Source organism: Pyxicephalus adspersus, chromosome 2 (genome assembly GCF_032062135.1).
Source record: "Pyxicephalus adspersus chromosome 2, UCB_Pads_2.0, whole genome shotgun sequence".
NCBI lineage: Eukaryota > Metazoa > Chordata > Amphibia > Anura > Pyxicephalidae > Pyxicephalus > Pyxicephalus adspersus.
In genome coordinates, this window is record NC_092859.1 from 74,154,232 (window position 1) to 74,167,135 (window position 12,904).

The following is a 12,904-nucleotide window of genomic DNA, read 5'->3' on the forward strand; positions in this document are numbered from 1 at the left end:
AAAGTACATGATTGTCTGCTGATGTTTTTGATGTGATTGGGCAATGATCATTATGACCAATTACTGTTGCTGTCCTCCCAACATAAAATATTGCTCTGGTGTTTAAGCAGTCTCGGGGTCAGGGAATGTTTATGCATTTATGCATTTTGCGTTAAAAAAAATGCATATCCAAACTACATTTTACATCTGTGGCTAGCTTCAGCCTCACAGTGTTTCTCTGACCTTTTAACATAGGGATTGTAGATCATGGGGAAAAATGTGGCCCTTACAGATATCCAAAAAGATCATTGGTATTTAATGTACAGCGCTGCGTAATATGTTGGTATTATTATTCATTGTAATGTCATTTTTGATATTTTTAAAATCTATAACCTTTACTACAAAAGGTTTAGAAGCTTCCCATTCTAAAAATGACAAACTGCAGATTTAAAAGGATTAAAACCGACTTTTAAAATTACATTAGATTGTTCAAGATTAAAAAAACATTGTACTGATGAGGTTTAGATCTACTTTAATGATTTGAAACATTTTGAATCATACCCAACAAGCAAATAACAAAGTAGGAAACAAAAAAAAACTGCATGTGTTGTTTTGTTACTAATTGAGCTTTTTGTTGCTAAAAGCTCTTTTTTAATTGCTGATACTGTAAGGGCAGTCCTTAAAGTAAAGACAAAGAACTCCTTTGGCTTAAAATATGCTTTGGCCAAGTAGCTAAAATCCTTGTGAAAGAAGGCAGCGCTCATAGATCCTAAAATCTGTTCTAAATTGGAGGCAAAGCTCAGCTGTGTTTTATACTCACAGTATTGTTGTTTGGTAAATCTGTAATCCCCCTGCAGTGTAATTGCATGTGTGTTTGTGTGGGGGAGCAGGTGTGTGTGTATATGGAAGACTCCTTTCATTAGGATGCATGGGAGGGCCAGCATTAGATAATGTGTAGCCAGTAACCCCAGGCTACTGAGCCTGTCCTTCTGGACATAGAACAATATACTTGTTGAAAAAAAAGAAACACAGTTGCTTCAGGACAGTTCTGCCAGGTAGTTTCACAGTGTTAGATATGGACAATGGGGGTCTGCGGCAAGTAACTAGCCCCCCTCCTCCCATCTAAGAATGGCTGGCAATACATCAATCACCAAGCCTGGCATTTTTAAAACAGGTCTTCAGTGCTCCATATCTGTGTGTTGACCTCAAAGCCAAAACATTTTGATCAATCTTTACCAAATCTATGCAATTTGTTACACTGTACTCTACATTCAAAATAAATTTTAGTACCAACCTCCCCCAAGAAAAAAATCAAATGAGGTTAGCTACAGTCAGAATGCATAGGTCTTAATTTAGAAAAGCAGATTTAAGCTATAGCAAGCAGACTATCTTTTACTCCCTAACTTTAAAGCAGTTATTTACCAATGACCCAATTACTATTATACAGTTTCCATGGACCATTCCACTGTGAGCAACTACTCAACACAAAACAAATTACTTGGCAACATAGAAAGATGATAACTTGGCATACTCATTAACACACACAAAAAAAGATTTGCATCTTTGGTGTGGTCTGTTTTTGTGTCTTTAAGTGCCCTTAGCATGCATTCACCATAGCTAATTAGATGTTTTTCAGAAATGATACAATGTGGCCAATACTGCACTGACACCCATCCTCTTTTTATCGATTCATATAGCTTTAATTTGAATGAAAAAATAAAAATATTCACATATCATACTCGTAAGAAAACGTTTGATATATAATTTAGATCTTTATATTAAAAGTAACTTTTTAACAATATATAAAATAAAATTGACACAAAATGTAAAACGTTTGGTAAATTGCAAAGAGAATATTCTGTTTTAAATATATCTATATGTATAAAAGCATTTATGAATCAACAGGGTGTATGGATTCTTCCAAGTCCAAAAGGTACATTATATAATTAAAAAAAGAAAAAAAAAAAGATAAATTATATGGCTGCTAATTGAGCCCATGTAAAACCTTTTGAAAGACTTTTTCTTTATAAAATGTTTAGAATGACCTAAGTAAACGGGACATAAATAGTTCTATTAGAAAATATTTACAAGCTTTATATAATATCTCGAGGCACTTTTAGGCCACTTGTAAGACCAGATTGCAGTTTGGCTTTACAAATGCAGAAAGTCTAAGAAGTAGGTAAACTTGGTTCCTATTCGTACAGGGATTCCAGCATCACAGCACTACCCTGTTCAGTTTTGAAGTACTTGGAACTGATGCAGCAAGTCCATCCCTGATAGTTGTAGTCCTTCACATCCACAACATGGGATTATAGACAATATATCTGACATGGCTTACAAAGCCAATCAGAGGCTCACAGTGCTTTATATCCTGCAGATTGGCAGCTTGATTCCAGCACCATTTAACGATTTTCCTCCCAGGCAGAAAAGAAAAAGCAGCACATTATTTCACCAGTCTATAGAACTAGACATTGGTGGTGTCTTCAATAAATTAGGGTTACTAATATACAGGGGATGCCGTTTTTGAAGTCCATAGTTTTATTCTTTTTCAGGTTCCCATGTGAGTATGAACATTGTGATAATTGAAGACACAGGAAGGTTCCTCTACAGGGTCATGGGTGAAGACAGAGTCATCAGAGGAAGAACATGTGCTTGCAGAGTCTTCACAGGAGGGTGAATACTGTTCAAATGGCATAGACAGGTCCAGATACTGAAAAGTAAAAGAAAAAAAAATTTAATAATTGAAGAATTAAAACAGTCCTTTTTTATGGAAAACTAAATAAAAAACAAAAAACCCCTAACCGGGGAAAAAAAAAATTGCATTACCTCCTCAGATACAGCAGTAAGAATCCGGTCCAACTGTTCCACTAGTTGTTTGAATGTCGGTCTTTGAGATGGCACAGCGTGCCAGCACTCCCTCATCAACATGTACCTATAATAAATTGCATTGTTTGAGTAATGGCTCACATAGACTCTCAATGGAAAGGTATCATCTATTTTATGATGTAGTCAGGTCTATCACCATAGTTCATTCACCCATCTAATGGTGTCCTATTGTTCCAGCTGTGTTCACCAGCCAAAAACAAGAGAGACTAACAAAAACATAGGATTTATGTACTACAAACAGCTATGTATTACTCTAAAATTATATATTTTTGCTAACTGACATAACATGGCTACAGTATGTGAACTTCTATATACAAAATTGAATAACTGGTTTTAGGCAAACTACCAGATCATACAAAGTCTCATTATGTTATTCCCAAATTCTGGCTGGAATGTTTACTGGGCAAATACTTACAGCTCATGAGTACAATTTGATGGTTTGTCCATTCGATGTCCTTCTCGAAGCAGTTTAAATAATTCTTCCACCGGAATGCCAGGATATGGAGATCCGCCAAGGGTAAATATCTCCCAAGTCAACACTCCAAAAGACCAACTGTGTAAGGAAAATATATAGTAAAATATTATTACACATTTACCATTACTACAAAATACATACACAATACAAGAACACACTTGTACTGAAATGTTAACATATAGCGATAACAGTCTTGTTACAGATAGATTTAAATCTAAATAGAATGTCCCATGCCAAAGCACTCTGTTATATGATCTCTGGTGAAGGGGCAAAATGAGTTTATTCAAACATTCATTAACATGTTCGAGGGTCTGCAATTTAGATCTCATGACCCTCAGATATGTTGTCCTCGCAGAGCGAACCTGGAGAACCTTATTCTCTAGTTGAGCTTATCCTATTTTTTATTAATTTATATCACAAATTTAACCAGCACTGAGGTTCCATACCAATATTAAGGTGGCACACCAACTAAATACAGTTTAAATTTAGTTGACTATTTTACATATTGCTTACAAATAGTGAGAGAAAGTTAAAATGCTTGTTTTTTAAATATGTTTACTGTTTAATCGGCCAAGGAATAAGTAATCTTATTTAGGCATTTTTGCACTTTTAATCCAATGCAAAACCTGGAAGGTTTTGGGTAGATCAGGTAAACATATTTAAAAAACAAGCATTTTAATTTTCCCTCCCTGTTTGTATGCTAGAGTACAGGGCGAATAAAGCAACAATATATATTTATGAAAAAGCAAAAGAAAAAGTTACTTTATAAAGAATTTTACACAACTAGTCAGAATTAAGAGGAACTATCCTCTGAATGTACAGCAAATTATATTCTCTTATTAATGGAAAGGATCCACATCACCTGTTTGTATTTTAAATGTGGCCAGGGTGTAGCTGAAAATATCAGTTACTCAAAGTGGCATTCCAACAGCCAATAATATCTTCAGTGCTCAGAATATCCCATATTAAGAGATCAAGGAGTAAAGAACAGCCTTGTTGTCATAATCCTGGATCAACCTTTAATCCCTGTATTTGTAGTAAATAGTTTCATGAACCTAAGTGTTCTGTGATGTCACACAGTTTCAGTATTGTCGCAGTGCCATTCTATATGCACGTGCTACGAATAAAGAGTGTTTTGATTGATGTTTACCTAAAAAAAACCTGGTGGGGAATGTTATTCTGGAAAACAGTGACCCCTCTTCATTTTAGTTATATTTTTAATTTATTAATGTTTCCTATGTTTTGAATATCCTGTCCATGAAAGCACAGGAATGAAAAGCCTATACCTACTTTTACTGCAGACATTGTACCTAAAGGCTCCTACTAAGGCTGGTTCTAGCATCAGATCCCAACAGATTAGGCTAAGCCAGAATACAAACGGCTCTGTCTGAATGTTTATCCTTAATTGTGTGATTGCAGCCCACAGCAGTGCCAAAGAAAAGTGCTTCGGTTCCTTTTCTGTTTATTTACCCAGAATGGACAGGATCAGACATTAAAGTATTAAAATGCTTTATTGGGATCATCTTTAAACATATTTCTTCCTTAGGTAAAAACAATAAATGTAATACTTACATGTCACTTTGGTGTGTATACACCCTGTCAAACAATGCTTCTGGTGCCATCCACTTCACAGGTAGACGACCCTGTTGAGAAAAAAAGTTTTGTTTACAATACAGAAATAAATAGCCTTTTACAATATTCTAACATTTGTTTAAGTTCAATTGCCTTTTTACAATGACATTTTATTAACTCACATTGCTGGTTTTCTTGTAGTAGTCAATGTCATGCACCCCTCGAGCAAGGCCAAAGTCAGCGATCTTCATGACGTTATCTTCGGCTACAAGGACATTTCTGGCTGCCAGGTCTCTGTGTATACACTGCAAAAACAGAGTCAAGAGTTGTAATATTTATCAGTACATTTATTTACTGCATTTACTGGGTATTTTGCATACTAGCCCATTTCAGGTCGCCTAGGGTTTGTTTATATCTGAATACAGGAGTTCATAACCTAAAGAATAAGAATTGAAATGGTGCTTGCTACACTATCTTTATGTTATCCTGTGTTACTAGGCATTCGCGTGTGCGGACAGTTGTCATCTACAAAAGGATAAATGAACTTGGGATTACCACTGCTACATGGAAATCATATAATGCACAACTAATGCTAACTTCTTTCTGATAATGCTAATTGTCTGGTTGTTGAAGTATTAAGGACAGAAGATTAGTTTAAGCAACTAAGCTAAAGAAAGTAAATCACAGTGACTCCTGATGTGTAGGCTTGATGTTAATAGCTCAGATGCAAAGAATCAGCATGGCTGACATGGAACTGGCACTTTCAGAAGATACCAATGGGAGCAATTTATTCTCAGCTTAGTTTGACTGTGTCAGAAGGCAATTTATAGAGGGCCGTATACACCCCAAGGATGCATGTCACAGATAAAACAAGTAAGCTTCCTTCTTACCTTTTTAGATTCTAGGTATTCCATTCCACGGGCAACCTGATAGGCACAGGACACAAGATCTTTGAATGACAAAAGTTCTTCAGGCACCTTGGTAATATCAAAACCATCTTCTGGGGTTGGAGGGCGACGCGCACGAAGGAACTCACGCAAGTTTCCCTTTGAAGCATATTCCACAATAACAAACAGGGGACCTAAATTGAAAAACAGCTATTTTATTATCTTTTAAAACACATACATAGCCTAATTACATGATTATTACAGGCCCAGATATCGAATAAGATGTCAAACTTTCAATAGCTTACCTTCTTGAGTACAGACGCCCAAAAGGTTGATTATGTTCTTGTGCTTTCCAATGACCTTCATCAATTCCATTTCCGAGATCAGATCAGACAAGTCCTTGTCATTGCCATTATCTAAACAAAGAAGGAGAATACAAACTTATTTATGGTGTCAATTTTGTGTCATTTGTCTGCCTTATTGTTACTTTTTTCAGGGCAGTTAGTTCATTAGAAGTACAGTTACATGATCTCACCTTTAAGCATCTTTACTGCAACAGTTACAGGTTTTTCAGGACGGTCCTTATCAATGCCATAAGCATCAGCTCTCACAACTTGACCAAAACAGCCTTCGCCCAGAGGTTTCCCTAACACAAGCCTAATGAAGTAAAAGACAATATTTAAAATCGGGACATGGTAAATTACATAACAAATGTGCAACACATGGCAGAGTTCTTACCTGTCCCTTGGGAATTCCCACTTGACATCCAAAGGTAACTCAACTTCCATCACACCTGGAAGCATTGGAGCACAACTGGAAGAAAGCCGAGTAATACGAATCAAAGGGGCACTGGACTTTCCAGAGGAACTGGACTCCAGGGAAAACTAAAGAAAAAAAAAAGAGATATTGTTAATGTCCTTGGTAAGTATACTAAATAGTAGTAGATCATGTGTTTTAAAGACAGGATGTACAAGCAAGTTGACCTAAGTCATATATCCTGCGACAGGTTTATAAACAAGATGTCCGGAATTACAAGCAGGACATAAAAACAAAGTCAAAGACCAGAGACGCCAATAATTAAGGCTTTTACCATGTACAGACATTCTACGTAACTCACATTTTTTAATGCTACATTTTCACCTCTCTGTGTTAAACATGCATTTTACATACATTACTAACTCTCTTTTTTGGGATTGCATTTGTAACTTTTCATTGGAAACTTCAATATAATATAACACAGTAGTCTTATGCTGTTCCTGAACATTCCAGCAAATGCAATATAATAGGACAATTGTTATAAACCAGTAACTTACCTGTCGTATGAGAGGGAACTTTGCAAGTTTATGAACAGGTGGTGGTTGGAGGGTCTGCTTGCTGTGCGCTGTTTGCATGCGGCATAGAATTACAATGACAACTGCCATGGCCACGGCCAGAAATCCCGAAGTGTAGATAATTATATCCACATATCTGGACTCTGCTGGCTCTGTGTCCTCTATAAAATCTTCATCTGGTAAAAAAAGGAAGTAGAAACAGAGGGTCAGCGTTACACCTGTGACCTTGACCTTCTTAATGGACCTTGCATCCCCTCTCACCCTATCCAATCTGTTATCCCAAATCCACCCACACAAACTCAAACAGAGAGACATTCAAAACTTTCTCTACAGATGTGCTTACTTATTACAAAGGCATGTAGAGCAGTGTTAATCTTCAAATCAATATATACAGCTGAAATCATACATCCCCTACCATAAATTTTCTTCAACAACATACACATTTGTTAGGAGTCTAATTATACCTAGTGGTTTACTGTTTTTAACTTGAATATTGATCACATCATTTAGACTTTAGAAACCAGACTCTTTGAGGCTTATGCAAAAACCCGTTCAGGAACATTTAATACAAAAATCTAAGTTTGCTTTTTATTTTACACTTTATTTTGTCTGAACATAATTCATCTTAAAAGTCAGGATAATTGCAAGTCCCTTGCACCATGTCCACTGCCTGGACTTACATCTGGACTTACATGTCCATCTTCGAGCATATCCAAGTTGTGAACAAGTGTAATGGGGAAAGCTAGATATAGTCTGTGAGTTGCAACTGTTAGACCTAGGGGTTCCTTACCTCACTAACATTCAACCCAACCCCCTCACTCACACAATTGCACTAGTGTTGGCAATGCAGTGGTTCTTCTAGATTCTACTTACTAGGTAACACCGTGAGCCAGGCTGATTGATATGAAAGGCCAATAGAATTTCCAGCAAGACATGTGTATTCCCCAGCATCTTCCATTGTAATGTTCCGCAGATGGAGCACCTCCACTTCTGATGTGTTAATATCCGCAGTCTGCAATATTAAAAAAATTAGGAATTTCCATTTATGGGAGAAAAGACGGCTTACAAAAAACATTATTTAACTACAGAGCCAAGCTGATGGAGCCTCTTGATGTTTGTGCTCTTACATAGTAAGAATTCCTTTATGACTGATATAGCAGTCGTCTTGATCTTGAAAATGATTTAGCATAAACAAAAAAAAACAATTTAGTCAAAAAGTTGTCCATACACCATCATTTTTTTTGTTTTAGATGATCCCTAAAACCACTGCACCACTGCCTTAAATATGCTTAACTTCATGATATATATATAGCAACCTGTAGCTTTAAATGCTTGATGTTTAAAGAAAAGATTTTGCACAATACAAATAAACTCCCTGCCTAAAATAAAGAACATCATAAAAAATGTGCTCACATACTAAAAACAGCAATGTTTTATGATTTGCCAAATTAATAACAATAGTTATAAAGGTTACCTTAAGGACTTGTACATATGGTGCATCATCAGGTCCATAGCGGCTCCCATTCAGTTCAATGTGTTTAAGCCACTGGATGTGTGGCTGTGCATCACTGTACACCTTGCACAAGAACTCAACGTCGCTGCCCACACGTGCTGTGGTGTTTGCCGGGAGACCAGCTTGCAGGATCGGTCGGTGAGAAGATCGTTCTTTAGATACAAAAAAAGAAAGTATAAGTATTCACAGAACAAATAAACTTCTGATTTTACATATAACTTGCATATCTTAGAATTGCATTTAGACATTTGCCTCTGATGTTACCTATAAATGCATTTATAACTTTACATTTACGTATAACGTTACATTTTATAATTATGTTAGTTGTCATGAGATGGATACAAAATTTGTTCACTTTCTAACTTGGGCTTGTGCTGCAATATGATTCTTGCTTTGAAATGTCCTACAAAATCTAATGTTAGCATTCAGAGCTGCACACTGCAGGGGGGAATAAAATGACAAACAGCCATAAAAAATTTACTTGGTGGATACAGCTTCTCAATTAACCCAGAAGACAGTTTGCAAACAGTTGTGGTAGCTAATCAGAGAGAGGGCCTGCCTGGGTACAGAACACATTATGACCCTTATTAGTTTTATGATTCTGAAAATCCTGTTGCTTGGCTGTCATACTGATGTGTTGGTGAAAAATACTTCTTTAGTTACTGATCCAAAATAAGTGATCAAATAAGGATTTTTGATCTGGCGTTTAGCTGTATGCATGTTCCAGGTCAAATTGAGAAAAGTCAGAGGGTCAGGGCCACCTGGCCAAAACTACTATTTTCAAAAGATGATCAGTAATGGTAGCTTTCTCTAGACACAGATTTATCGATGTCAGTTTGAAATATCATCCAAATAAATACTTTTAAAAAACAGTATCAAAATGTATGCTCACCAAGTACATCCAGTATATAGGTGTAGCTAATGCTGCCCATCTTGTTTTCCACTACACAAGTGTAGTTGCCACGGTCAGATGGAACCACACTTTCCATAACAAGACTCCAGTGTTGATGTCGTAGCTACAAGGAAAGTGAAAAATAATAATTAGATAAAACATAGAAGGCCCTCTGTCAAGCTAATCATGTAACGGGTTATTATTATTTATTTTATTTTTTTTAATAAAGGACCATTACCAGATAGCAAAATGTACGAATGACTTACCTGAATGCCTCCTATCCGATGCTCTGCTCGAAATTCTCTTCCATTTTTTAACCACCTTATGGTTGGAAGCGGACTACCACCAGCTGCACAGCGAAACTTTACTGTGTTTCCAGCAGGCAGGGCATATAACTTCTTTTCCATGCGGCGTGGATGAGTCCAGTATGGAGCTAAAAGAAAAAAGTACAGTTGTACACATTATAAACTACTTCAGGCCAGTCGGAGGTAAACAAATCCTCTTTACTGCAGGATTTCAAAATTAAAAAGAATTTACACTGCAAAGTTTATCTGAAGTTGAATGATTGTCAGTTTTTAAACAGTGTTTGTTACAGCATGTTATCTGAAAGATTAAAAGTGAAATAATATCTGGTTAAAGACCGTCCTTTGATGGACACTAGAATATGACTATGTTGGAAAGCAGGCAGTGACTGCTTATCTACTAACCCCAGGGCATAGGTCAGCAGAATGTATTCATCTATCTGGCCACCACAGACAGTCTGGTCTTTGGTATGTGGGGAACGCTAGGACCAGACTGCTCTGTACTGGGATTACAGTTTATGGCCTTGCTGCGTGAGGAAAGGCAGTTATTATAACCTCTAATTAGTCATCAAAACAAGAGAGCACTCACCTTGGTAGATATAAATAGGATCCTCACTTAGATCACCCTGGAAATCTTCCCTACGGCCATCCTCATCATCTTCATCTCCAGATGCCATTGAATCTGCAGACAAGCAAGATATGTAAGAAGGGCTTTATGCCTAAAGACAGTTTTCTTTTGATCCAAATATTAGCATTAACAATGCACAATTACATACAGATCTTAATCTCCATGCGAGCACAAATTAGAGCTGAACCCATATTGATTATGGAAGTCTAGCCTGTATGCTGGTGGTAAAAACCATTAACAGAAAAATCAAAGAGTATTAATGATGATAATATAAAATTATAATGATAGCGGCTGTTAGGTATACACAAAGCAGATACAGAACTGACAAGGGGGGAGGAACATATTTAAAATGTATACCGGGCTCCCTGCAAAAACTGTCCAAGTTAGGTTTGGAGTCCCAAAGTCAGTGTTCTAGCCTCTAATAGAAAAAAACTCACCAAAAACGGATAAGGTGAACCTTCGAAGGATTTGTCCAGTGCCACGGACCACACACAGATATAGTCCAGAATCTTCAAAAGTTACATCTGTAAGTTCCAAAATGTAGCCCTGTATGTGGATCTTTCCTCCTGCCAACAATTGATCTTGCCCTTTGTACCAGTTAACATTGCTGCTGTAGTTGGTGTCACAAGTGAGACGCAAAGCACTTCCAGGATCAAGCAGGAGTTGTTCTTCAGACCTAGGACGTGACTCTACAGGAGGGGAGCAGAGTACACACAGGGGGTCAAAACTTTAATTCAGCAATTCACAGTCCTTATCAGCATGCAAAGAAAAGTCACTGACAAATGTTTAGCTGACCTTTCATGAACTTTAGGAGGACAATTCATGAGTCAAGTTATCCATTTAAACTTTTTTCAAAATCATTTACACCTTTATCTAGATTTGTAGGCTATTACCATATCAAGTTAGGAAATGAAAATTGCAACATAGTGAAAACCCAATAGCCACAAGAAACTTGTTTTAGGTATAATTACACTGTTTAGGAAAGGTATGTTATGTATACTAAACATTTAAATATTCATCCATTTAAATAATCAATTACTATGGGTTGTGAGGAGTACTTTTCACCTTAGTAAAGGAAGATAAAAGCTGTAGCCCATAATCTAACTTGCTTCGCAACCAATTCATTAGATCACCACTAAAAGTCACACATACATGCCACAGTAAAAGGGTTAGAAAAACATATGCACTATGTGGAGCATGTCAGATAAAATGTGTTAATGAAACACCTCAACTTCCCAGAGACATACACACAATTTCTCCTATCGTGTTTGTTTAACCATTGGATGAACTTTAAAGCTTTTTTGGGGGTGTGAAAGACACACTCCAAAAGGGTGAGAATTTTCACACCTCTACAAAATCGAAAACTTTGTGAACTTGTAGTATGACCTGGCTGTCACCTTTTGACCTGAATAGAAACCCTAGATGGCAAGATCTGGAGAAAGATCGCCTCTCCTAGTGCCACTTCTGCCAGGGAACACATGACATGGAAGAAAAAGACTTCTCTTTTCTGACATTTTTATATAGTGGGGTGAACTAAGATGGCTGTTCCATTTCCATAGCCTACTGATTTTTATCCCAACACCATTATAAATTCCAGTGTTGCCAGCCTGCACCTCAACAAATACTTGCAAATGATGTTTTTTTCCATATTCATATACTGCACAAGCTTAGGAAAATAAATCAAAAGGTATTGAAAACTTAGAAGCTAGTTAACCTACCAGTAGGTATTTTGGATTGCAACAACAAAACCCACACTTTAAGAAAATGCAATTTTAATGCAAAGCGCAGTGTTGCATTGCATTGTACTGAACCCCAACCCCCAACATATAAGGGTGAAAGAACAACTTAAGTGTTTTCCAGGCTTCTAGTTGGCCTTTATACTGCACACAGCACAGTTATCTGGACATATCACCAACACATAAATGTAATAAACACTGTCCATTGCAATGATTACCTTTTTGACTGGTCTGGTTGTCTGGTTTTGCTGGTTTTGATGGTCTGCATGATGCCAACATGACAAAAGCCAGAAAACAGAGCAGGGTCTTTGAAAAGTTGAGCATGGTGTCCTGGCTTCTTAAAGTAGGTCTATGTAAAGCAGGAAAGATCCCTCTGAAGTACAGATAACCTGTAAGAGAACAGACAGACATTTAAATAAAGATATGGGCAAAAAGTCACAAACAATTGCATATAGAGAAACTATTTAAAATACCAAAAACAGTTTGGTAAAGTTATAATTAGGTGTAATGTATAAAGTAATTTCACAATTAGGAAATGCAATCAATTGTATAGAAGGGAACCGATATTTTGAATACTGTAAATGTTTATAAATAAGTCTCCAGAACTATGCTAATAATATATACAAACATTAATGTCAGGTTAAAATAGAAACATTGACTTTTCTATTTTATACGATTGTTCATAAATATACCACTTTACCTA

General features: G+C 36.7%; 1 protein-coding gene across 1 annotated transcript in view; it reads right to left on the bottom strand.

The window, feature by feature from the left end:
- Window positions 1-1,731: 1,731 nt before the first annotated feature.
- The window catches only part of FGFR4 (fibroblast growth factor receptor 4), a 13,541-nt gene continuing 2,368 nt past the window's right edge, over window positions 1,732-12,904 (bottom strand). Inside the window, exons 2-18 of the mRNA XM_072401033.1 lie at window positions 12,420-12,590; window positions 10,903-11,154; window positions 10,427-10,519; window positions 9,802-9,968; window positions 9,536-9,659; window positions 8,605-8,795; window positions 8,004-8,142; window positions 7,113-7,306; window positions 6,538-6,683; window positions 6,335-6,456; window positions 6,105-6,215; window positions 5,803-5,993; window positions 5,095-5,217; window positions 4,913-4,983; window positions 3,281-3,418; window positions 2,806-2,911; window positions 1,732-2,689 (exon numbers count right to left, since the gene is read on the bottom strand). Coding sequence (XP_072257134.1) covers window positions 2,528-2,689; window positions 2,806-2,911; window positions 3,281-3,418; window positions 4,913-4,983; window positions 5,095-5,217; window positions 5,803-5,993; window positions 6,105-6,215; window positions 6,335-6,456; window positions 6,538-6,683; window positions 7,113-7,306; window positions 8,004-8,142; window positions 8,605-8,795; window positions 9,536-9,659; window positions 9,802-9,968; window positions 10,427-10,519; window positions 10,903-11,154; window positions 12,420-12,525 — 2,436 coding nt within the window. The 5' untranslated portion in view covers window positions 12,526-12,590 and the 3' untranslated portion in view covers window positions 1,732-2,527. The remainder of the gene's footprint in view (window positions 2,690-2,805; window positions 2,912-3,280; window positions 3,419-4,912; window positions 4,984-5,094; window positions 5,218-5,802; window positions 5,994-6,104; window positions 6,216-6,334; window positions 6,457-6,537; window positions 6,684-7,112; window positions 7,307-8,003; window positions 8,143-8,604; window positions 8,796-9,535; window positions 9,660-9,801; window positions 9,969-10,426; window positions 10,520-10,902; window positions 11,155-12,419; window positions 12,591-12,904) is intronic.